This window comes from Zootoca vivipara, chromosome 15, assembly GCF_963506605.1.
Source record: "Zootoca vivipara chromosome 15, rZooViv1.1, whole genome shotgun sequence".
NCBI lineage: Eukaryota > Metazoa > Chordata > Lepidosauria > Squamata > Lacertidae > Zootoca > Zootoca vivipara.
The window spans coordinates 25,456,498-25,483,262 of NC_083290.1; the positions used below are offsets into that span (position 1 = coordinate 25,456,498).

General features: G+C 41.8%; 1 protein-coding gene across 2 annotated transcripts in view; it reads right to left on the reverse strand.

Annotated features, from left to right (window-relative positions):
* CBL (Cbl proto-oncogene) overlaps positions 1-23,776 on the reverse strand; it is a 50,107-nt gene extending 26,331 nt beyond the window's left edge. Inside the window, exons 1-3 of one of the 2 annotated variants that reach the window (XM_035138772.2) lie at positions 23,423-23,469; positions 20,974-21,023; positions 12,512-12,759 (exon numbers count right to left, since the gene is read on the reverse strand). In XM_035138772.2, coding sequence (XP_034994663.1) covers positions 12,512-12,639 — 128 coding nt within the window. In that variant the 5' untranslated portion in view covers positions 12,640-12,759; positions 20,974-21,023; positions 23,423-23,469. Of the gene's footprint in view, positions 1-12,511; positions 12,760-20,973; positions 21,024-23,422 lie in introns of both variants that reach the window. The other variant, XM_035138771.2, reaches the window with a different exon arrangement.
* Between the last annotated feature and the right edge of the window lie 2,989 nt (positions 23,777-26,765).

Sequence of the window (26,765 nt, forward strand, 5' to 3'; positions counted from 1 at the left end):
CAAGATGCTGTAGGAGCACTACAACTTTATTTTAAATACTCAAACACAACAGCTTTGCAAAGTTGTACATATCCAACTCACTGGCAGCTTCTTTAAAGTCTGAAGAGAAAACGTGATCTGTTGCCTCACTGGACTTTGCCGACGGAAAATGTTTTTCCAGGAAACTGAAGTAATAACTGAGCGACACGATTAGCCAAGCTAACTTTTAACAGCTGCTCTCAGGTGCTTAAGCAGCATAAATTTAAAGACTATTTGCAAGAATAAACGAGGACATAAAATTACAATGTTCACAAGCCTGAGGGAAAGCTAAAACCCTGAATGACTACAGTATTTTATGTGCCTGTGGCTGACAGGCAGGGCATGAACACATTTGCAAAGGCAACCATTCAGGGCTTGAGATCCAGAATCTACCTGGCAATGAATGAGAGTTGTGGCTTAATTGGGAATACAGTATGCTTGAAAGAAAACAAAAGCCCACATCGTTTAATTTTACACATGAAAGTCGGTTAACAAGGTAAACACCATTTGCTCTCCTTCAAGCCATCAGGTGATACCCAGGAAGGACACAGAAACTTCGGGCCAGCACCTGCTGCTGAAAAGCACCCATTAAAACCACTTCTGTTTCACTTAGAGGAGATCAAGCAACAGCAGGGCAGTCTCGAGCAGGTCGCGCGCCCTGGTGCTGAAGGGCAGAGATCGCTCCGGCGCCCTGCCTACCAGCCCAGCCCCCTGGCACACCGCGCCACCGGGGGTCTACCTAGAGCCGGCCCTGAGCAACAGTCATCCAAAATGGTAGCGTGGTGGTGGGAACATAGACTTGCTAGTAAACACTAGGAGCATCTGGTTACTCAAGTCTTATCTTGCAATTTTGGGTAGATTTGGCACAATGTGTGGAAGACCACTGAAAACAGAAGTTCCCAACTCTCCCAAGTGACTCACACCTGCCATTTTAGTTAGACCTGCCATTTTAGTCCTTGGAATGAAGCTTTACAAATGTGCCTGCTTACTAATTACTATTTATTATTTACTAAACTTGCTATTATGTTTAATAATGCATTTTACTGTTTAGGTTCATATGCTACATTTCTATCCTGAAAGTTGTTACTAGTATACTCTACCACCACCACCACCAACTCTAATGGAATTTCCTCACTTTGAAACAATACTAAATTTGGCCTGATTAATCAGAGGGTCTGACTTAAAATTGTTACAGTACTTTAGTACGTTTCTAGAAAAAAAAAAGGATGAACAACTGATCTAGCATCAGCCAGCATAATGACAGCAGCAGCAACAAGATCGTGGCAGCATTTAATTTGTAAAAATGTTTTTAAGGAAAATCCTGCTTCCAAAAGCATCAGATGCAACAGCATATGGAAGAAGCGCTCAGCACATGCCAGGCATCATTATGCATATTCTACTAAGAAACATTTGTCTAGAAGTAATGGTGTGTTGGATGTTGTGGCCACAGCTGTAGCCCAGAAACAGCCGTTCTTTAGCATATATTGGTGTTTACCAGCATTTAACGAGAGCCTCTGTATTTAAATCTACTGTAACACAGGGCTGTGTCAACTGTTTTTCTGTTTCATTTCCATTGTCAGGTTAAAAGCAGTGCTTTCAGGGGACAGAAGTCCTTCCTGAAAGAAGTGTTAATTGTAAGTTAGTTTCCCTTTTTACAAACCTGTGCACCAATATTATTTCTCCCATCTGCTTTTGCTTCTGTACAATTCTCCATTTTCTTATTACTACATTCTCCTCTGGGATCAGTCACACGGGCAACCCCAGCCAATCAGGGATCGTGTCATGTCACTATGCAGCCAATCAGATTTGGCTAGGTGATAACCTTGCTAAAAGCAAATAAAGAATTGAGAGCAAGACCAATGTTTCCTGAACCGGCAATCAATTTGAACACTAATATAGCTGTTGAAAAAATTAATTGCTTAGCGATGGGACAAGTCCTTTTAATTCAGTCCTACTATTAAGTGAGTTTCTCAGAACTTAAGAAACTGGAGATAGGATCACCTTTCCACTCCAGCTTTACAGTCTCCAGTTTCACAAAACATAAGCATCCACAACCTCTTGTAGTCAAAGTAGTTCAATCAGATAACAGAATTAAAAATTAGACAAGCCATGCAAGATCCAGTTTTGAAGACACTGAACGGATATTGTCCTCGGCTCCCTCCCTCCCCTGTGCTGTGGTTATACTACTTCCTTCCCCCCTTCATTACTGTTTTGGCTCCATATGTCTTGCAGGAAGTCAACAGGTCAACCAAGTACTTCCAGTCCTGCCGAAACCCTTCACAGCAGCCTCTCAATGGGCCCCCACTTCCCCCAGTTCAGCTTTCTGAACCTGCTCCCCTCTGACCTGCAGTAGGCTGTTCCTTTCCTGTTTCCTGTTTGCTGGATAAAAGCATTCTTCCACAGTAAGCGTTTGTATTGCAGAAGACAGCAAACCACATTTTAACCCCTTATGACTTTCTTTGCACCAGTAAGATAATCAGACAATTCCATATGCCCAACCAGTACCTGCTGTACTTGGCAAAAACCCTACTGGGGTTCCTAGAATAATTTCATCTTACTCTCAGAACTAAGAGCTAACCAACAAAACTAGTATAATTCATATTCACTAGAAAGTCTGGCTTATGCTGCTACCATTAGCACAAGACTGACTTTTGATACCTTAAACAAAATTAAGCACCAACTCAACAACTACAGTAAAAGCAAGCAGAGGGTAAATGTGGAATTTAGCACTGGGAACAGGATTCAGCATTCTTTGACTCTCGGGTTTCATTTTTTGGGGGAAGGATACGAAGAGGATTCTTAGAAGCACAGGAGTACTGGGAAATCTCCCAGTGACCATTTGAGATGGGAGAGCATTTCATTCAGTTTTCATTTTCATACCAACATGGTATTATCAATTCACCCTTCCCAAACCAAAACACACCCGAGGATTCTTCAAAATTTGCACTTCTTGGAATTTTGTGATTCAATTCTCCAGCCAAGGAGAATGCATTTAATTACCTATCAGTGAAAATAATGGGAAAAACTGCACTACATCAGAGGAGATGCTAACAAAAATGTGTATGCTTGGCAAAACTGTATCCAAAAATGCATATATTAGGAGATATGCACGTATGAATTTTGTGCAACTTTTTAAAATTGCAAATTGATGAGGAAATGGAGCAAACTGAAGGTTGGAAAAATGAGGAACTGAGAGAAACCAAAACTGAGAGATTCATCCATCCCTTGTGATTAGTAACTTGTGCTTTAATGACCTGCACATCATACTTCATTTCTATGGCAGAAGTAAAAGTATGCAAATGAAAAGTGAAAATTTGCGTAATTTGCAAATTCAACCTATAAATATTCAACCTACAAAATCCACCCCTTCTGGGCATATAGATATTTTAAGCAAGAAGTATATAAATTCCAATGTAAAAGTAAGCTACATACCACACAGAAAATTAGAGGTTCCAAAATAAGGCTCTTTATTATCTATGCATCACTCCCTGATACAGATTTCAATAATTAATTAGATTTATGATGGTCAGAATCCTACAGTGTTGCTTTAAGCATGCAGGGAAGAGTTAATACACAATGCATTTAGCAGAAGCTCCAGCAGAGAGCTCATTTTACACGTAGCAATTTTCAAACTAACATTGGAATTAAGCATGTAATTACTGTTCTAGTCTTGGCCCTAAAATAATGTACTTACAATTTCTTATAATTAGAAGATTCTAGCCAAAAATGTGAATGGTAATGTAATTAAGCAGAAAAACAGTTTGGAGACACATTGATCCTACAATTGACAAGTCTGCAGAAAGGTCACAAAAAGTACAACATCCATTTCCTCTATGCACGCATAGTAAGGAGAAATACTGGAAATGCCTCATTTTCTAAAAACACCAATTTTATGAATAGATTTAAAGGCACAAGAGACTCCTGGAAATACAAATATCCCCAATAAAAATAACAAACCCTGCTTCCTTATTTATGTTTTGTGGCGAAGACTAAAAATGTACCTAGGGACACCTCGTGCAACCAAGTTGTTCTCTTCAAGCACTGTTTATTCCAAATGTCCAACATTAAAATTGATGATGAGAAAAATCAGAATGTTTCTCCCTCAGAAGATAATATTCTCATTTAAGACCTGCTCTATTATTAACTTTCAACAAGCTTACCGATTTTTTTTAAGTAACTCAGATGTTCCATCTCTGGGAAGCTTTATTCACAGGTTGATGAAGGGAAGATACAAGAGGTTTGCAAGTTAAAACTACTGTACCTTGTTCCAACTGAGGAAGGAAAAGTATTTTACATCTTACTAGAAAGATTCTGGGTCTCTCAAAGTGATGTGCACCCTGAGACACCCTGATTGCCTTACTAGCAAGATGTAAAATTTGTTATCTCCCCATTTGGAAAATGTTGGTTTTAGGGAAGCAGGCCACCAGCAAGACGGGATGAAAATCCAGCAGCTGAGCACAGCCAGCTCTTCTGCTGCGCCAGCCCAGCTTTCATCAAGGATGGGGCAAGAAGCAAGCAGTAACCCAGACACCTTCTCTGAGGCACGAGGAACTGGATGGCTGCTATAAGACTTCATGGGGAAGGGCTGACTGGCTGCGATGGTAGGGAGAGCTGGTTTGGTTTGGGCTTGAGGCAATGTTGGTGGTTGGACTCTCCTCCCCGCTTTCTGGCAGCCCACTTTGCTAAAACCAACTTTTCCCAACAAGGGAAGATAACATATTTTACATCTTACTAGTAAGGTTTAGAGTCTCTCAAAGTGCACATCTCAGGCCTAGTAGAATCAATGAAAGTGAAGAGGTTGAAAATTACCATACTTTTCTGTCTATAAGACACCCCCTATTATTGGAAACTCAGATTTAAGAAAATGGGGGGAGATGTATCCATGTATAAGACACCCCCTAATTTTTGACATTATTTTTAGGGGGGGGACCAGTCTTATATATGGAAAAATATGATATACTAAGGCAAGGTAGTGTAGCCATAGCTGTATAGAAGTGAGGAGTCCAGAATTGCAGATTGATTGTCTAGAAACAGCCAAGTTAACTATCGTAGTCCTCCCAACTCCCACCTCTGTTTTCCCCATCATAACAACTTCTGGCTGAATCTAACAACAACAAAAACCACCTTTTGTTGCAGGGAGAAGAACTGGAAGCCAAATATTGCGTTCTCAAGCACTTAAAAAACACAATACACAAATAATGCTACATATTTATAACTTTAGATAAAGAGAAGCATGCACCTCAAGGTAAGAACTGTTACACTCAGAAAGCACCCTCATACTTCCCTGGGTGCTGTAAATAGTGCCAACATGTGATGTTTCCTCACAATGTCATGTGCTTACTCTCACTGCATCAGTAGCTTAAAGACAGACTGGTACAGTAAACATGGTCCAAAGGTTTAGGTCTGCCTTTGGAAAGAAAACTCATCTATGCAGAAAAAATTAGATTATATGGATATTAGGTCTCATGACAAAGAAGCATTTCAAGAGTCAATTCAGTGAGCTTTGCTCCCAAATGTTCACTGGAGGCTTCCCTAATAATTGCCACACACTCATCATGAAACAGAATAGGCTTAGTTTCAGCTGTTCTGTAAAACAAAGCTAGTATTTCACTTCAGAAACCCCCTTAGTTCCCAGACCTTTAGTGGGTGTTGTGTTCGCTTGTAGTGTTCACTAGAAGGTTGCAGTCATTTCTGAGTACAGTGGTACCTCGGTTTTCGAACGTATTCTGTTCCAGAAGACCATTTGAGTTCTGAAACGTTCGAAAACCGAAAACTCAGTAGTCGACAGCTAGGCCTCAGGATCTTGCACTCAGTGGAAGCCACGTGGCATGTTTGACTTCCGAGGTGTGTTCAAAAACCAAAGCATTTACTTCTGGGTTTACGGCATTCGAAAACCAAAATGTTCGTCATTGAAGACGATTGAAAACCAAGGTACCACTGTAGGCTACTGATTCTACTCAAATACAGGAGCAGATGAGTATCAAAGCTCAGAGCCAAAAGTGACTGCATGCACATGGGGGGTTGTGCAGGAAATGCACTGTACATGTGGCTGCTCTGGAAACAACTGTTCACGTGCTTCTTCTGGTACAAAAGGCAGCAACCCATCTCCCCAAAGAAATGGGCCACCACCATAAGCACACTGCAACAGTGCTCTGATGTCTCTATTCACTCTCTTTTCTCTGGGCACCTTTTAAGATTCTGTACTAACCCATAAAGCCCTGAAGGGCTTAGGCCAAACATTCTGTTGCAGCCACGTCCTCTTGTTACAAGCTCATGCATTTTATTCTCCTTTGAGGGGAAGAGGTGGCATGGCAGTGCTTCGGATACCAACCCTAAGTGGGATGGGTTAGGTTACAGACCTAACTTACAAAAAAGTAAATGAAAAGCAGTTGGAGCTTCTTATTTGCTTGTTCTCCTGAGCCACTGCTGCAACTGTGTCTTTGCCATTTTGCTCTCTCTAAAATCATTAAAGCTCATGTTCAAACAAATGTACGGAGCTGGGGGGGGAGCACTAAAAGAATATCTCTGGCCTCACAAAAGAGCCCAAATGCTGCATGTAGGCCATGTGTTTTCAACCTCTGATCTAACATGTCAGACTCCACTGAGGCAGATGAATGATTGCACCGAATCCCTGTAACAGGGCGATATTCCATGTAAGCAACAACTGCCCTGCTGCTATCAGTTTTTACTCTGACCCTTGCAAAGAAGTGCTGAATAGTCATGCTTAAACATCCTATGTCAACATTTATAAGATTTGTGCAGCTTCAGAGCCTTTCACAGAGTAATCAGTTTTTAAAAATAGATATACAACGGAACTACTTTCAAGTAAACTTTCAACACAGGAAGCGATTGAAATTCCACTTCACTCTTACTGATAGCAGCATAAGTCACCTTCCAGAGATCTGCAGGGCAAACTGATATACAAAATGAAGTGCCCACTGTCTTTTGCTTAGTAGGAGACTCATCTAGACAGATTTTAGATCCATCAAATTACATGTCCATCATAGCAGTCTGCAGCCAATCAGCTAGCATTGCATTGATTCTGTGGAATGATTCGCCAAGGAACCAGCATGAAACAGGAAGTCGACATAATTAGATGCTGTAAACCCACTATCAGAAAAAATCAACAGCTGAGCTGGACACAGCCTTTAACATTTTTACCTTAAAAGCCTTTGTGGATCCCTTCAGTGGTTCAACTGCAAATATTTTATTTTATTTTTCTAATTTTTAAGAAGCTGGCACTAGAAAAAACATAGAAAGGTACTAGGTAAGTCTCTGTGGAGAGGCTATTCCAAAGCTGAGATCCCACTACCAAAAACTATCCCTAATAGACAGTCACTTCATTTCACTGGGTGGGGCACCAGGAGCAGGTCCTCTAAATGGGACCTTAAAGTTCAGGTAGAAAGGAAGGAAAGTATCTTTTTTTTAATGTAACCTGGTCTCAAGCCATTAAGACAGAGGTAGGAAACCATTAACGATCCTGATGTTGCTTGACTCCAACTCCCACAAGTCCCATGGCCAGGGATGGTGGGAGTTGTAGTCCAACAACACCTGGAGGGTCAAAGTTTCCTCACCTATGTGTTAAGCACTTGAAAAATTAAGAGTTTTAAAACTAAGTGCCAGAATGGGAGCCAGCACAGAAGACAAAGCACTGGCATAATTTGGTTGAAACACCCAGCCCCAGTTATTAATCTTGTGGCCCTGTTTTGGACCCACTGTAGTTTCCAGACCGTTTTTAAAGGCAGGCCCACATACAACATATTGCAGTAATCTGATTCCTTACAACATCTTAGTAAAGTTAGTCAATATTATTATCCCCTACGTTACAAGTGGGGAGGAGCAAGGCTGAGAGAGGCTTGCCCTAAGGCCATCACATCAGTTCATGGCAGAAACTACATTCAAACTACTGTACGACCTTTCCTGATCTATTGCTCAGTTTCCTGGTCACTAATGCCAATTAATGATTAATCATCATAATCATATTAGTTGTATAACTGATTATTAGTTCTGTAATTGGACGACAGCTGCAGCTATTTAATACACAAAGCATGCTGGAATTTGCCTAGTTACATTTGGATCCTGTTTCAAGTTCACTGGTCTGACATAAAGCAATTGTGCAATCTTTCAACGCCACATCTCCTTAGTGCCTTTCTATCAGACACCAAGATTTAATACAAAAGGCTACAATCTATATTATAGTTCCAACAAAACAAAACAAGATTATGGGTTTTCTAATCATTTGAAACTGTTTGGAAATGCATGAAGCATTAAGTGCTAAAATGAGATTTCTGAGCAGAATATTTTAATGAGGAAACATCAAAATAAACAGCACTGCAAAACCTGAAATTGTTAATTCATTGAGATGAGGTTCTGACATCAGATGCAAACCAGAATTTGAAACTCTCTCATTCAAATTCTCACATATCTAAACCTAGTTAAGTGGGTAAAAGCAGCTTCTGGATTGGGATCAGTATATTCACACTTGCTATATCAACATTAGAATTTCCTTGGAATGGGATTCCTATGGGAAAAAATGGAAAGGGGAAAGTGGCTTTCACCACCAGCACTAATGTAGATGAGGGTAGACATGTTCAGCATCAAGGACTGTACCACCATGGACTAGAAGTTGTTACCCTCAGAAATGCGTACTTTGAGTAATCCCTTTAATGACTATTGGAAATTGTGGCAAGTTGAATTTGACATCCTTTTTATTTGCCTGCATTGCTATTTTACCACATTTTCAAACTTTCCATGAAACCATTAGGACTCAAAGCTGAATTTGAGATCCTTTTTACTTGCCTGCATTGCTATTTTACCACATTTTCAAACTTTCCATGAAACCATTAGGACTCAGAAGTTTAGAAATCCCAGGATTTGTTACAGGAACCTGGGTATGTTTGCCCATCCCAGTGGACCTAATTAAATACCAACATCTAAGCACATTTTCTTCATGGCAATGGGGGTCTCTTTAGGCAGCAAGCAGTTCACGTTCTTATGTAGCAACCTGGCAGTCAAGACTCCTTTTTTTATAGGCAGCTTTTGAATTTTCTCTAAGATACTCTAATTGAAATGCAGAAGTAGGCTTCACAAGTTTTCCACATTCTGAAGTGCAAGTTTCATTCGAAGGAAGTGACAGGGGACTCTTTCACAACAGGCTTTGATAGGCTGCCTCAACAATGCGTTCTAGTGTTTTCCTAACACAGCTTCTCACTTTGAGAGACAAAATTATCAGTACAGAATTTGTTTTACTACGTTGGGGGCTTTAGTGCTTTATAAGCAGTTTATAACTATAGCCAGTTTGATTTCAAAATCAACATTTCAAAAAACAAACCTCTTAGTAGTATCAGTTTCCTTCCTGGGTAAGGCTGCGCACAATTTATACACAGAAGAGATATTAAGTATCTGCAGCTTTTTCCTGTATGGATTTGTTCCTCTATGCCCTAGAGCTGATGACGAACACAAAATCTTGCTGAGACAGCAACCCCACAAGTCTAGCTGCAAGGAGAGACAACAAATGTTCCAAGCTCAACACCTTGGCTGCCATTAGAATTTTAGTGCAACCTCCCTTTCTAGGACAGGACATACAATTCCCATAAAGGGGGGAAGGGTTGATTTAAGAATTCAGGGATATTATAATGTGCTACAGCACTTAAACCACATAACATGTCGTCCTTGACTTCATCTTTGTCAGTTGGTCAGATAATTATATATGAATTTTTGCACCTCAATTCCTCTGGAGTTGAAGGTGCACTAAAATGTACAGCACAACTTTTGAGGCAAGCAATACTCAAATATGACTGCTTCCATGAAAGACAAAAAATCCAAACGTATTCCAGAAGATAATCTGTGGCTGAAACTGGCTGCTCCGTACACACCCTGGTCAATCTTGGGCTACTGATATCCTCCACACACTAGATGCCCCCCTCCATTCACTTCTCAGTCTTTGGCTTAGTAAGGAAGTGGGAGCATTGAGGTTGCAGGATACCACTTAAGAATGCAGACATGGTGAATGTCGCACAGTATTAATTTGATCACACACACAAATACAGCGACAAAAAAGGATTCCTCCCACTGCCCTCCCACTGTATCTGCTCAGTGCTGTTCAAGGTGGTAAAAAACTCAGTGAACCCAAGACCACAGTAGCTCAGTGTGACATAATAGATAAAAGCCATGGCTCATAATGATGTGAACTTTAAATAGACGTGTAAATTGCAGTTGTTTTGTATGCCATCTCTAAAGGCCTCTAAGCAACACAGAGTGTTGCATGTGCGTATGATATCAAATTTCAGCACAAGTCAACTGCCATTACCACTGAATGTCTTGACATCAGTTTTATCACAGCAAGTTAACAGAAAGAGCTACGAGTCTAGAAAAACACAAACGATTATCTTGCATGCATAGAAGCACGCAGGGCACCCAAGACTGTTTTCCGTTTTAACCACTGTAGCGGATGCTTTTTGAACAGTGAATTCTGGGGCAGTAGACAAATGAGAAGTGTAACGTTCACCGTGGCAATAGTTAAGTGCTGACTTTACTGTCTAGAATCCAGAGTTTAACCTATCATCTCTCCCTCCCTCTCTCACACAAAACTTCAATAGAGATCTTAAAAATAATTCACAAAGTTTTGACACACAGTTATCCACCAGAAAATTGCCAGCTTTCTCTTTGGAACTGGAAGGTGTTTTTAATGATGCACTAATGTCAGGAGGTAATTTTTAGAATTGGCCTACTAAATTGCTTTGCACATATACAGACTCTCCTCCTCCCACACACTTTCTAGCCACAATCTGCCTCGACAGGCAGCTCCTACACCTCAAACTCCTCTTCTCCTTTTGAAGCTTGCACCCCCCATAACTCTTAAAGACAGATCTAAGACCGCTTCTTCCTCAAAGGTGGGGAGAGGGTAATGCTTTTTACTTATTTCATGGGGAACTTGCCCTGAAAGGCAGCATATAAATACTGTGGTGGAGAGAGAATAAAACAAAAGCTTCCAATTACGACACACAAGACACACACTCTCCTTGAGACACCTACATTAGATGATGGGTCTTTTAGGCACAGAGCTGAAGTGTATATTCTCTGCATTTTACCTTTGCTATGCAAACTTGCCTTACTATGGCTTACTCTCGTTTGCCAATAATAGTTTTTGAAGAGAATCAGGTTTACATTGGACAGTAAATGCTCACGGCACCCACACCAACACTTCCCCAGCCTCCTGAAGTCAGTGTTCATTACACAACGTGTAACATGCAAAACTACTCAGCAAATACACAAGGGGAAATGCAACCCTATCAGTATGACAAACAAAACAAAATGCTGACCTGAACAGAACCACACATAATTCCAGATGCTCCTATATAGTTTTGACACTGCTTATGTCTTTCAAAGATTGGTAAAGGAACATGATTTGTCCTGGCCTTGATACAAATGTTAAAAACTAAAACCATAAAGTAAGGGACAATCCCCTCCCTGCTTCTTTAGCTACATGATTAGAGCTCGGGGGGGGGGGACGGGGGACGACGACGACAGATTTCAAACAATGTGGAAACAAGCCCTTGTTTGACGCCTACAACTTGAGAGCACTCAATGTCCAAAACAAAGCCCAGGGTTCCTCCACGCAATGAAGATTGTCTCCTTCTGCTGCTGTAATGTCAAGGTTGGGAAGCAGCCTGGGCTTGGTCACACATGCTAGAGATAGTTTGCCACCATGCCACTCAGACCAGAGCACTCATCCACCATGTTGAACAAGTTGTAATAGACCCTTGTCTCAAACCACAAAGCTAAATGCTTCTCTTTTCTCCCCCATCCCCTTTCCCCCCAGCTTGTTAAAAATTAGCAGTGAAATATCACTGAGGAACCTGTTGGATAGCTAAGCTTAGTAATACGGTTCTCATTCTGGTTTGGGACCTGGCTATTTGAAGGATCATCTACACCCATACGAACCTGCCCAGGTGTTAACATCTGCTTGAGACCCTCCTTGGAGGCTCATCATCAGGATCCATTGACTAATGGGCAACAGCAGCCCTGTATCTTTGGTGTATGTAGAATTGTTTTTTCACTCAATATTATCCGTATGATAATACCAACATACTTCACTTGGTTATTGCAAAACTTTATGTGTAAAATACTATGAATGGTAAAGCAAAACATTAACCATGTATATAACATAAATTCTCCAGCGCGTTAACAGGCTTGTGAGCTACATGCATCTGTCATGAATATTAACTGCATCTCCAGACCTTTTCTACTTCCACCTCCAATTCTTAATAATTACTTGAAATTATACCATCGAGTTCACCGACAAGACATCACACAAAATAGCAAGCCCAACTTACAGTCAAGAACTCCCAGAGAAACATTATGTTCTGAAAGAAACCATAAGAGTTCATAAGAGCCCAAGAACCACTGAAATAGGAAGAGTTTCAAGAGTGCTCTCCAACAGCCCACTTGGATTTTAATACTACAAGCGATTAAGAACACAAAACAACGTTACCTAGGTTGGGAATTCTCCTCATACATTCTCTCTTTTCCTTCTTTAAAGAGGCTGATGGTCTGTTTTGTCTTTTTCATCAGGTTTTCCATGAACACCCTGAAGTATTCATTCTCTCCTAGAGTATCCATCTTCCCCTCATAGCGTGACAGGATGGTTCGCAGATGCTGATAAGTGTCAGGAAGCAGGTCTAGAATGTAGGGTGGACTGTTTTTTAGTGCCAACTTGGGATTCTGACACAAACGCACAACCTAGAAATAAAGAATGAACAAGCATAATGAAATGTAAGATTCTAGCTTAAGTAACTAGTGCTACCATAGTTCTAGTTACAGGTAGGTAGCCGTGTTGGTCTGCCATAGCCGAAACAAAATAAAAAAATTCCTTCCAGTAGTACCATAGAGACCAACTAATTTTGTCATTGGTATGAGCTTTCGTGTGCATGCACACGAAAGCTCATACCAATGACAAACATAGTTGGTCTCTAAGGTGCTACTGGGAAGAATTTTTTTATTTAGTGCTACCATGTTTGCAAATGCAAGAAATGGGTTTACAACCAAGATGTCAACATGCTTAACTAAATTCCCAGAAACTCAATATTCATTATGAAAGCCACAACCTACAATGTGATTCATTTTTATTTGCAAGTTGCAACACTACAGAAGGTTATATTCAAACCATACAAAATATTGGGCCTGAAACATGAGACAAGAAGTTTAAGAGGTCTAGCTTTAATGTTATTTTCTTCTAATCTAAAAAGATTGTTTAAGCTACAATCAAAACAATATTACTGAAATTCAGTGTGAATAAAAATGGATGTTGTTAACTTAAAATATCAGATTAAAATTTAAGATTTCTCTTTTTCATTGCAAATACAAATTTTATCTCAAAGAACAACTTGGTTACTATTAATCTGAATAAAAGCATGGTAACTACAGTTAATGAACTACTTCATATGCAAAACATGAGGCTGGAGTTTATGGATTTCCCCTCCACTATCATCCTCTGCCAAAGACAGGAGTTAGTTGAAAATGGAAGCAAATATTCAGATCTCCTAGCAGCTGTGCTGAAGTGGAGAACACAGGCCAACTATGGTTCAGCAATATGTGCAACCTAGACCAATCTCTCAACTGAATCAATATCCTCTACAAGACACAGGAACATAAGGGAGGCTTTGCTGTGTAAATTAATAATAAGATCATAAAGATTCTCATTCTCACCTAATAAAAATAGTTAATGAGCAAACTGAAGCAGTCTATCAGATTTTGCTTTTATCTCTCCATCATGAAAGAACTACATGATACTCCTGCTCACTGCAGACTTGCTCAATCTAGTGAGCGTCCAAATCAATGTATGTTATTGTGCAAAAGGTTTGTGGCTGATAATGGTACACACCCAAACTTTTATACTGATTGAGCATTTTAAAAGTGGAGAAGATCAACCATAGAGTAGCCATGTCAAATTCTGCAAGGTATGTGAGTTTCACCTATAAGCACTGATGACACTTGGCACCCAAACTATCAGAAAGGAAATGGACCTGAAGATCTGATCAATTATTCATATTAAATGCAGCTCTAGAAGACTGACAAACACTATGCTGATCCACATCCCAAATGCAGTACTTTGTTGAGATACCGCAAATAGATTTATAGTGGGTACAGTATTGAAATGAGCAACTTGCCCAGCTCCCAAAGTCTAAAGAATTTACTATATATTCTGGACAAGAGTTTCACCTGTTACTAGAATAGGTCCTATCCAGGCTCTAACTATGGGCTTGGCCCAATGTTGGCACACATCATCTTCTACCAATTTGTTTCACAACCAATGCATCATAGCAACAACCATTCACCTTCATGAGATGTGTGTAATTCATAGCAGTACTTTTTTCTCATTAACCAATACAACCAGGATTCAACAACTGCACAAATTCTGTGCATTCACTGGAGCTCTGGACTTCTTGAACAGCATCCTGCCACACACTTTTACAAAACGGCATTCAAAGAAGAACTCAAGTATTCTATCAACTAGTGAGCAGAGAGCAGGGCCACACCAACTAGCTCCCAAATTGATGTTGCATGCTCCAAGTAGCTCCGTCCCAGAATTTCTGCATACAGCCCAAATGTGTGCAAGTAGAGAACCTTTGAGTGTATAGCTGTGTACAAGTGATGTCCTTCATGGGGTTCATAGGATCAGCAAGCCCAAAAAATTAGGGCTTCCAAACTATGGGTAAGGCTCTACATATACAGCTGCAAGTGCAAAAGCTCAACTCTGCAGATGTTTTCAATACATGTATGAAAGTCATGGCTACACAGTGTGCAATCCTGGGGTGAGGCTACTTAGCATGGCCCCACTCCCATGCTGCTATAATTCATGAGTTGTTCTTCTGAAAGAGCTTCTGAAATCCTGAGGAGTTTCCAAATCAGTTTACGGTGCAGCATGGAAGTTTGTTATTTAAAGTGAGGCACCTTCCCCCCCCCCTTCCCAAATGTTAAGTGTGGCACTTACTACAACAACTTCATGTTGAGTACCAACACCTTTTTTTAAAGCACTGCTAAAATGGAAGTGAAAACTTTCAAACTGCTCCTCATCACCATGCTGGAAGAGATAAAAAGGCAAAGGGGAGCCTAAAGTTCCCTGCAGCTTGTTCAATCAATCAACCAATCAATCAATACTAAGCTAAGCCTCAGCATTATGTCTGAACAAGACCAGAATGTATGACTTGATCCTCCCTTGAACAAAACAAAACAAAAACCTGTCTTCAACTTAGCTCCCTTCATGTGCCCTTGCAGAACACAACTACTGCCAGATGCAATGTTCACAGCTCTGGGAAATCAGCAGCGTACCAGCAAATTAGCACACACTGCATTCATTCTCCCTCTTTGGCTGCTTACCGTAGCTGTCTTTTGAAGCCATTTGTTCCTTGGCCATAGTCTGCTAACTCTTCACATCAAGTGTGAACATATTTAAAAGAAGCAATTATGGTGTAGGCAAGTACTTTGTGACCATTTCAAGGGGTTTTCCCATGATTATTTGTGAGAATCTATCCTACCTTCCCCCAAATGTCCAAGGCAGGCTTTTAATCAGGGGTCAAGCAAACTTTTTTAGCAGGGGGCCAGTCCACTGTCCCTCAGACCTTGTGGGGGGCTGGACTATATTTTTTGGGGAAAATATGAACGAATTCCTATGCCCCAGAAATAACCCAGAGATGCATTTTAAATAAAAGGACACATTCTACTAATGTAAAAACATGCTGATTCCCGCGGGCCGTATTTAGAAGGTGATTGGGCCGCATCCGGCCCCCGGGCCTTAGTTTGGGGACCCCTGCTTTTAATTGTTCAGCAGGAAGGAAAAGTAACAAATAAGGTGGGCTAGATTCAATCTGAAAATAATAAGTTTTAGAAATTAGGCAATATCAGATTTTGAAAACCTTTCCTAGGCTGACTACATGGCTCTTATCGTCTGATGAACAAAGATAGAGAAAGAAATAGAGACAAATGCCCACAAGTTCTTACCCAATGGTTTAAGGAAACCAAACAAAAAAGGGGAAACAGCGAAACTAATTTTATGTCTAGTGTACAGAGCAAAAATACACAAAACGGAAAAGCACTCTGGGTTCCCCACCTCACCCCAGTTTATTTTTACATGACTATAAACAACCTCAAGTTGCTAATTTAATGTTTAATAAGGCACAGTAAAAAGATGAATTACAGGAACTTGTTTACAAACCATAATTTAAAGTTGGGGATCTATTTTGAAAAGAATAAACCATTCTAGCTTATATCAGCAAATTGTAACAGAACTTTTACAGCTACTTTGTTTATCTGGAAGGAGCTTTCATAGGCTCATGCTATCAAATGCACTGGTAGACGGACCTTCTTGTTCCTCAGTTCACATACCTATCTCACCTATGGCCTTCTTGGTCCAATCGTATGCATCTAATGCATCACATGCATCACATGAATCAGCCTCTTTGCCAGGCATCCTCAAACTTCGGCCCTCCAGATGTTTTGGACTACAATTCCCATCTTCCCCGACCACAGGTCCTGTTAGCTAGGGATCATGGGAGTTGTAGGCCAAAACATCTGGAGGGCCGCAGTTTGGGGATGCCTGCTCTTTGCTATAAATGACCATGCCACATTGAACTGGTTAGTGTCCAAGGGGCAATAAATGGACCACTTTCCCCCAGTTACTGGCTATTATTTTTAAAAAACACTCTCCACAGAACCAAAAACAGGCAGTTTTGGAATGTTTCCTACTCAAGAAAGAGGCATTTGCCATTAGGTTTTATCACAATAGGCACACCAGTTTGCTGCTTCCCTGCTAGTAACTATTCTTCATTGAATTCTTAGCAAATAAACTACCTGATTATGCCCCCTTCAAGGTATTTAAAATGCCAGTGGAAACGCTTGTTGCACACCCACGTAAGTATTCATTGTCTAAGCTCAGATCATTCTTCTGCTACAGCTTATTATGTAGTATCGCTAAGTCTTTCCTCCTTTCCAGTTACAAAACCTCCCAAACTTTCTACAGGTTTTTTTGTGCTACACTTCTGCTTTATTCTACTGTAATTTAGGTTTCAACTCCTAATTATAAACAGCATCATTAAGTTAAAATATATCACCTGCAGCCAAAATATGGAACTGTATTTCCCGTTCACATTTTATACTCTAAAAAAACGTGCTTTAATCGCCACACATAATGCAGGCAAACTACAAGCATGATCAAGCCAAGGAAAACAGTTCCCCTGACATTATCTTAGGAAAATATATAGGATAGCTACAGGCGAAATTAAGATAATGACTTGCTTACTATTCAAGCAGGCAAAGTACTGTACAACAAAGCATTTAATCAAGAGGTTCAGAGTTATGACAGAATCTGCACCTCACATGGAGGCCTAACCCATGTCAGCATGACACACAGCGGAAACATCTAAAAAACCTTTCACCTCTTGTACTAGCCCCCAAACATAGTGAAAGCTCACCAACATAGAAGTATGCAGATCAGATGTGCAAGGCACTACTGTGTTTCTCCGAAAATAAGATACCGTCTTATATTTATTTTTCCTCAAAAAACCACACTATGGCTTATTTTCAGGGGGTGTCTTATTTTTTCCCTCCTCCTCCTCCTCCTGCCACGGCTGGCATTGCTGCTGCGCCTATCACTATGTCTTATTTTCAGGGTATGGCTTATATTCCTTGAATACTTAAAAATCCTGCTACGGCTTATTTTATGGCCACGTCTTATTTTTTGGAGAAACAGGGTATATGCACAGTAATAATAATAATAATAATAATAATAATAATAATAATAATAATTTTTTATTTGTACCCCGCCCATCTGGCTGAGTCTCCCCAGCCACTCTGGGCGGCTGAAGTGAGGGATTAAGGAGCTTTCCCCATTAATACACATTAATATCAGTGTATCTCACACTTTACAGAGTTTCTTAAGATAGAAAAATGTATCTGACTTTGCAGTCTAAAACATGTTATAGCCACCATGCGATGCACAAATACAGGTAAAAAATGTGTCAGCTTCCACATGGATGTTCTAATATTTAAATTGACTAATGGGTATACCAAACAATTTTAGTTGATTGTCATCAGTAACTGCTAGACCACATTAAGGAATACCATTTAAAAATGACTAATACCTAAAAAACAATGTAACTAAAGTGCACCGTCTATATAGTATTGTCTCAATTATCAGCATAATTCGGTCAGATCTCTGATGTTATTTAAAGAATGGAACATGAATATGTTTTCATTCAAGAATGTAGAAATCCACTGGTCTATCTGCATCTACATTTCCAGAAGGTAAAAACCTGAAGTACTAGAAAGAATATCACACAATACACAATGGTGTTAAAATACTTGTACCTCATCTTAAACATATTTACAGTACTTGAAGTCCAATGCATACTTTGTCCCTAGCGCATGTGATTCACATTGCAACCTTAGGATATTTTTTAAAAGACAATTTAACAAGCTTGCTATTCCACTGAGCCTGTGAAATGGATTATAAAATTAATTATAAAAGGGTTTGTATACGAATTACAGGCAAGAACCCACCCTCCCCCAAATTAGTCTCAAGCGTAACTAGGGCAAACCAGAGACTGAAAGCTCAGCTGTCACCAGCAACACCTACAGCAGGTTTGTAGGTAAGCAGATCAAAGGAAAGGACAGGAAGTAGGACTGCAACATCCTTTGAGCTAAACTTCCAATGAAAGCAATACAGAAAAGAAAGAGAGTGTAACCTCAACAGTCCTCAGTACTCTAAACTCAAACAAATTGCAGGAAAGAGAAACACAAACATACTGAAAATGACTTGAATGAGTGATGGGTTGGAAGACTGAACCCACTGCTAGGAAATACAAGTAGGAAGTTCAAGCATTCTCCTAGCCTCTTGATGTTCAATATGTGGGCTGGTCAGAGCCCAGCAAAATGTCAGGACTTCTCATAAGGAATCTTCAGAACAGATGTTATGGGAAGAGACTAGGAACTTCTAACAGAACTAGCCTTTCTGCCTTCCAGAACTACATTTCCCAAGTTTCCTTGAAGAAGCCACAACAGCTGAACTGGATCAAAATCAGATTACAGCTAATTTATGGCATAAACATAGCCTTCATCTCACTGTTCCCCATTTTGAAGTTTTCTTCCTAGGGGAATCCTAGAGTCCGCAAGCTACCGCACATTTCTCCAATGCATGTGCTTATGAATAACATTTTGAAACATGTCAGCTCTGTGCCATACCTAGGGTTAACCAACAATATCTCTTGGTCACCCCAGCTTGATGGAAACACTCAACTAGCAAAAAGGGAATTGTCAATCTGCCAGTCACACTTCCCATTTTTTATTAAGCAATGAAAAGCAGCTGTAGTGACTATCCACTACTGAACAAATTCCTCTTCTTTAGTCTAGGTAAGCATTAAGATTTCAATCAGAAAACTGTATTTACTTATGCAGAAAAGAAGATAGCATGTGTCCCTTCTCTACAACTGTAATGGGCAGCTAAAGTTATAGGCTACTATTTACATTTTTCTCTCAACTAGATTACAGTGTTCGTGAGGAATTAATTTTAAGAATCTGTCACAAGGTGATCAGGATTCTCTATAAGCAGCTAGGTCGTCATTTATTATTATTTTGACAATCATATCAACCAAAGGCAAATAATAATAATAATAATAAACATTAACACAGTATTGAGGAACAATGTTGACCAAAATATGTATTTACATTAATATATACCAAAATACTAATAATATGCAATATACAAATGGTTAGAAAGGAATAAAACAATATGTATACAGTATATTGAAATACAACTGGTTTAAAGCACTGATACATTTAGGTAGTCAGTTTACATTCAACCAAAGGCATCATTTGAAGTTTTCACCAATATGTTACTGGCCCAGTTCATTTCACCTTCACCTTCATTAGAAGGCAGAATTCCTGCATCAGAGATTCATTGCTCAAAATCTGTTACCAGGTCAGTTAACTCCCAGATTTCAACACTTAGGCAAAACATAAGCAGCTGATAGTGTCACACATTCTGTAAAGGAAGAAATTTCCTTAAAACTCAATTGTAGACTTTGCAAATCAGTTTTGCCTCTCTGCATTGGGTGCAAAGATCACTGCTTGATCTTGGGCAGGGGGACGGGAACAAGAACTGGGGTGTGCAACTCTTATTTTCCCATAAGCCGCTGAGTTAAATAAAGACAGCAGTTCTAGGCATACTGAACGCAATAGGACTACTATTGATACAGCAGGCATAGATTGCATCTTGAGATAAATCCTATATAACACCATAAAAATGCTTGAGTGGTTGTATTCAGATCGCTTCTGACACATGCCCATTCCTGTTTGAGAATTTTCTAGTTGTCCTCCTGAGCTCCTCTAGAATTCTATGCACTGCCCACTTCCTTTTCTAGACCCAAAGAAAGCCATTAAGATGACTATAACTGCTGTGTGGAAAAGAAGAGGTGGCAGCTATATGCTTCACAAGCAGTTATGATGGGATCTACACAGCAATGAATATCATTTCCTGGAGGAAAAAGTAAACGACAACATATTCTGAAGTAATTTACAACAGGCTTCCAAATATATTTATTCCTAGCTCACTAATACAATGTATTGAAAAGTATCTAGTTTTCCATTCATTTATAGCTCAAATCCATATAAACTTAATATTTCCACTCATACTCTGGCAGCAAAATAAGCCTTATTTTGCTCAGGCATATCTGTGAGACAGTATCATATTGTGAAGACATAAGAAGAGCCCTTCTAGATCAGACCAATCAAGTCTAACATCCTATTTCCTAAAGTGGCCAACCAGATGTCTTTATGATAATCAAAAGCCCTCTCCTGCTGGTGTTCAACAGCCTCTGATTCTGTTGATGGCATAAAGCCATCATGACCAGCAGCCATTGACAGTCATATCCTACAGGAATTTGTCTATGAAAAAATACTTGCATTTGTACTTGGACCGCCCGCTATTCATCTTCACTGGATGACCCCAGGTTCTAATATTAAGAAAGAGGGAGCAAACATCACTTTCTCCATGCCAGGCATAATTTTATACACTTACCTCCTCCCCAAAAGACACTAGTGGTTTCATAAAACTTGACTATTTGAGTACTCAGGACCATGTAGTATGCTAACTTGTGAGCATGTCATTTGTGTTAAAACTAATGCAACTTATTAATGCAACTTAAGTTTTATCAGCCATCTTGATCACGCAAGCTGGAATACCACATCCACTTGATAAAAAGATTATTAAATATTTTACGTTATTTTTATCTGTATTTTCCATGTACCACAACTTAATCATACACTTTCCAAACTGTGATTTACCGTAAATTACACTAGAATCCAGAGTCCGACAGTAATGACTACCTGACAATTCAATAGAACACAGTCAAATGAACTGATGTATTATACTGGAAGGATCAAGAACACAGAGACTGATCTAAATCCTATAAAAGCCGGAGCATCCCTTAAAGCTCCAGTTTCCCATAGTTTAGCACAAGTGCATGCTTCCAAAGTAGGATTATGAAGGCTTTCAAGACTGCAAAGCTTTCATTTGTGCTACTCTACTGCTCTGAGCCATCATATCACAATAAACAACTTCCTGTCAAGCAAACGGTTTGAGCTTTGTAGAACTCTAAACATGCCTTCATGAGGGTTCAGAGCAGGCCCAGAAGCAAATGGTAAAGTCTACCCTTTCAGAGCACATTGCCCAAGAACATACGCAGGAAGGTCCTGTTCCTCTACTGCTCCCGTCCTTCACCCTTTAGGCACATTTCTCCTAAAAAAGGACACTAAGGTCAGCAAACATAGCTACTATCCCGTGAATGTGAACTGTTATTTTGAAACCTTTAATCAGGAAGTCTGAGCAAACTTCTGTGATGGTTTCATTAAAATAGGGGAAATAACATGGAAAAAAAGCTATAGAGAGCTAGAATTTGAGCTGCTTTAACGGAGCCAATCATTTTATGCTAGACTCCTAAATGATCCATCCTACATATTCCCCATGGTCCTTCAGCCTTCCAAATCCATTTCCCAGCTCAAGCTCAGCCACTTCCTATTCCATCAATCCTTTGCCTTGACTCTTGAGCATCAATCTAAGCCCTCTACAACAGGCCTTTCTTCAACTTCTTCCTCCAACTCAGCATGCAATCTCAAAACTACAGTACCCCCCAACTCCCTGTCACTCAATTCAACCACTGGAGCCCTTACAACCCTTTCCACACCACATCTCCCTCTCCACAGGTCAGGCCATGCACTACCTTAGCCTACCCAGCTCCGGTCCTTTTCGTCAGCTAGCAGAAAACGGCCTGCTCCAACTGGATTTGCCCACTTGCTTGCATTCATTCTATGTTACTTTTGCCTCTCCCTCACCCCTCTCTAATTTCTCCCCCTGCTTTACTCTAAATACAAGACTCAACTCCTCAAGGACCATGGCTTGCATCACTTTGTAATGAGCTGAAGTATGCTGATAGCAATACATATACAATAAGTATGCTGTATGTCACCTCAAACATTTTATCAAATGGCAGCTCCTAAATTTTACTTCTGATGCCTACGCTAAGCCAACACTAAGCACCTCTCTCCAGCCCTACCTGCCTCATTGCTCTCATTCTGGCCCATCACTTCCACTTCTGCTCCTCAGTTCCTAATTTTTCCCAGGTCAGCCGGCCTGGATCTATCCAGCCTCACTCTTCTCCAATGGACAGCTGCAAAATAGACTATAAAATCTCTTTGCTCTGGAGTGTACAATTGTCCCATCTCATCTATTACCTAAAAAAAGCCTAATATGACTAAGTGCTGTTAAAAAAAATTAACAAGACAATAACCCACACCAGAAAGCAGTCCCACATTACAAAACGGCCAATGAACCTCCCACAAGGCCTTGATGAAGTGAAATGGAGAGATTGAGCCTACAGGAAGGAACTTGCACTTTATTATTTTTGTATAGGGATCAGCACATATTAGGCCCTTCATAAATGACACTGACAGTGACGCTAACCCTTTAACTGTTCCTGAACTTTGACGGAGCCATCCCAGTTTTTGCAGCTGAACTATATTATTATTATTGTTATTATTAAAGCGGCTTTTTTCCACAGACCGAGCTGTTAGCAATCGATTGACTGCCCTCGCAATTCCTCAGGACAGAGTGAATCAGAGTGAAGAAACACACCTACTCTTGCGTAGCACAGGATCGCGTCGCAAGAAAACCTGGAATCCAACGGTACATGGAGAGGAGGAGGATGGCAATGCTACCGTCGTCAGCGGCTACGACCCCTCCCCATGTCCCCGCCCTACCCCACGACCCCTCTCTGCGCACCCCCTTCCAGCCTCGCCCCACTTTCTGCCCCCTCCGCGGCCACGCCCCAGCCCTCCCCCCCCCCCGACCTCGCACCTTGTCCATGAGCTTCCAGCACTTCTCGACCATCTTCTTGTCCACGGTGCCGGGCTGGTGGGGGCCGAGGTGGTGGTGGTGCGGCTGGAAGGCGTCCTTCATGAGCCCGATCAGCCCGCCGGGGCCCTTCTTCAGCGGGGCCGACATGGGGGCGGGGGCGACGGCGGCGGAGAAGTGGGGCAACGGCGGCGGAGGCTCCGGCTGAGGGAGGGACGGAGGGAGGCTAAGGCGTGTCCCTTCCGCCAGGCCGCTCCTTCCCCGGCTTCGCCACCGACTGTCGAAGCGGAGGAGAAGGGGAGGCGGCTCCAGGAGCGCCGGGGACGCGCCCGACTGACGAAGAAAAAGGGAAGCGGGCGGGCAGGAAGGCAGGAGGAGGAGGTTGCGCGCGCCGGAGGGGGAGGCGCGCGCGTTAAACCCCCGCCCCCCGTGACAGGATCGCGAGCCTCCCCCGACGGGACGCTCTGATTGGCTGTGGCAGTGGCGAGGGTGGGATGAAAGCCGAGAGTGTATATGTGTGTGTGTGGAGGAGGGGGGAACGCTCCCTGAGTGGAGGCGCGTTCTGATTGGGCCGCTCGTTTTCAACAACCCGCCCCTAGGGTTGGGTCGCGTTTTTGATTGGCCAGAGCAGCCCCTCCCAAACAGCGAAGGGGGATGGGCGAGGGGAGGGTCGGCGGAGGTATCAGTATGTTTCGTGAGCGCGCGGTGAGTTAGGCGCGCGACCGAGCAGGCGGCTTTAAAAGTGGTTGGCTCATTCTCAGCGAGCTCTCTTTCTCTTTTTCTTCTGTACCGTGAGCGCGCACGTTGAGTGAGACGCGCTCACGCGCTCTCGACTGTCAACGCTGGAGGGAAGAGAAAAACCAGCCCACTTAGGAAAAAGAAGTCACGCCCAACTAGCGCCTTATTAGCATAGTCACGCCTTGATTGGCTTTGCTCTCACTAAGGCGTTTAGTTCAGTGTGCCGGCTGCTGCGCATGGTCAAACATGGAGCGGGGCCAAGCATGCGCAATAGTGCGAAAAGGCAAACAGGATGGCCATGATGGATTTGGGCAACGTTGGCAAGTATACTGCCGCAGGCTCCTGGGAATGCTGCGAGCGCCATAAAAAAGTTCCGAGACTCTGGAGAAGCACTCTATGGATGCTATACAGCAGGCACGTCCAACAGGTAGACCCTGATCTACCAGTAGATCACTGGATGTCTGTGGTAGATCACTGGTAGATCACTGGCTCCCCCCAAAGAAGCTCAACAACTTTGGCTCCCCTAAAAAAAAGCTCAAATTTTGCCCTGCACCCCCCAAAATGGGGCTTTCCCCCTCCCTAAGAAAGCTCAACAACTTTGACCTGAACCCCCCAAAAGGGGGTAGATCACTGCCAGTTTTTAACTCTGTAAGTAGATCGCAGTCTCTTGGGAGTTAGCCACCCCTGCTATACAGGCATATGCAAAGTTATGCAAATTTCATAAAGGCAAGGATTGATGACTGGGTTCTTGAAGGAAGCCTAGTTGGCGAACCTGAGCCAGCTGGCAGACTACCTCATGAGGCAGTGAATGCCCAGCATTGGAAGGGAGAGATTTGGACAGGCATGCAAATAAAAGATGCAATGGGTGGTTTGCTGGGACCCCTTTGTTTTCAACTCCTTAAAGATGAATGCAGTTACAACACCATGCATGTGAAATCGATTTCTTTTCAAAGTTGTGAAAACCTAACTAAGAGTATTTGTGCCAAGGAAGGGGGGAGTAGTAAAGGGCCCTGTTCCACAGCAGATAAGGGAACTAAATACACTCCTTTAAATAGGAAAGCAGAAATGGAGAGAAGCCTTTTTCTTTTGAAATAAGTGAGTCATTAACGTTACCAGCAACTAAGGAATCAGTCCAACAGAAGATCCTGTTTAGAGACTGCCCCACAGGAAGAGGGTGAGGAAGAAGACTGTTCTGTGGCAAAGGGGGGAAACTCCCACGACCCATAGCCTTAAATTGCAGAACCCCAGCATAACCTCAGGGGTCAGAGATCAGCCCTAAAATGCAGCACCCAGCTGTTGAAACATCACAAACTCTGGAGTCTTCTCATGAATTGGAGCTGTAGCACCAAGTGGAACAGCCTTGCTGGTGCTGCATCTCTCCTATTTGGATCCTGCAGCTTTGGCAGGGATCAGGCCCTTTCTTCCTGAGCCTTTGTGGTCCATCTGAACTGGAGACCCCACTGGAAGAAAACAACAACAAAACAAATCCCATGTAGCAAGTTCAAAAGGGAGCAGACAGGCACTTCCCTTTTCGCCTGTAGCCGCATAGATGTGCTGTTTTTGCATAACCATCAGTCCACATTGGCTATGTCATGCTTTCTAGCTGTGATCTTAGCTGCTAAGTGTGTGGACCTAGCCTTGTCTGATCTTCAGGAGCTTTGGTGTGGAAGATAGCTGCAGAGTGCAGAGTCCTTCCTGAGCCAAACTAGTGGTTCATCTAACCCAGTATTGTCTGCGCTGACTGGCAGCTGCTCTCAAGCATCACAGGATGGATACAGCCATGGCATTGGCATTGGCAACTGTGTGCAATTGGCTCCAAACCCTACTTGAGCTTCCCTGAACTTTCTAAAGCAGGGGTAGGCAATGCAGGGCACTCCTCATGTATCAGACCGTTAGCCATGAGGGCTGCTGCTAGTGTGAATTGTAGTACAACAATATCCAGAGGGCATATCCCCAAAACAACTAGACAGAAGTATCATAGATACTACCGGTAATAGCAAATTCATTTGCTCAGTGGTAAGCTTTGTACCGGTACACACATTTATTCATTATATCTATGTAGCCAAATCAATAACAACCATGCACAAAAGGAAGAAATTGGCAGTTTCAGGGGAACCTGCAGGTATGCAGAAAAAATGGGGCAAGTAAAAGAGGAAAGAACCCCCTCCCCAAGAAAACCCCAGGCCAATGAAGACTGAATATGATCAGTGGGCATGGGATGCTGGCTGTTGGAGTGGGGAACTGGGAACGGAATAGAGGACCATAGAAGAAGATGTGGCTGGCTGCATTTGCTTGAACAGGAGCAAACTACATTGCAACATTAAGTGTGCTGTTTTATCACGGATGTGTTTGCTTCCATGGGCTCCTTTGGGAGGAAGGGGAAGCTATTAAATATAAATAGCAGCAGCAGCAGCAGCAGCAGCAGCAGCAACAACAACAACAACAACAACAACAACAACAACAACAACAACAACAACATTTAGTTGCAGGGGCCACTTGGGTGACATACCGTATAATAATAAAATGTAGAATTGCAATATGAGGGGATACAACATTTCTCAAAGTAACATAAAAAGCAAAATCATAAGAAACCCACAACTCTCCCCAA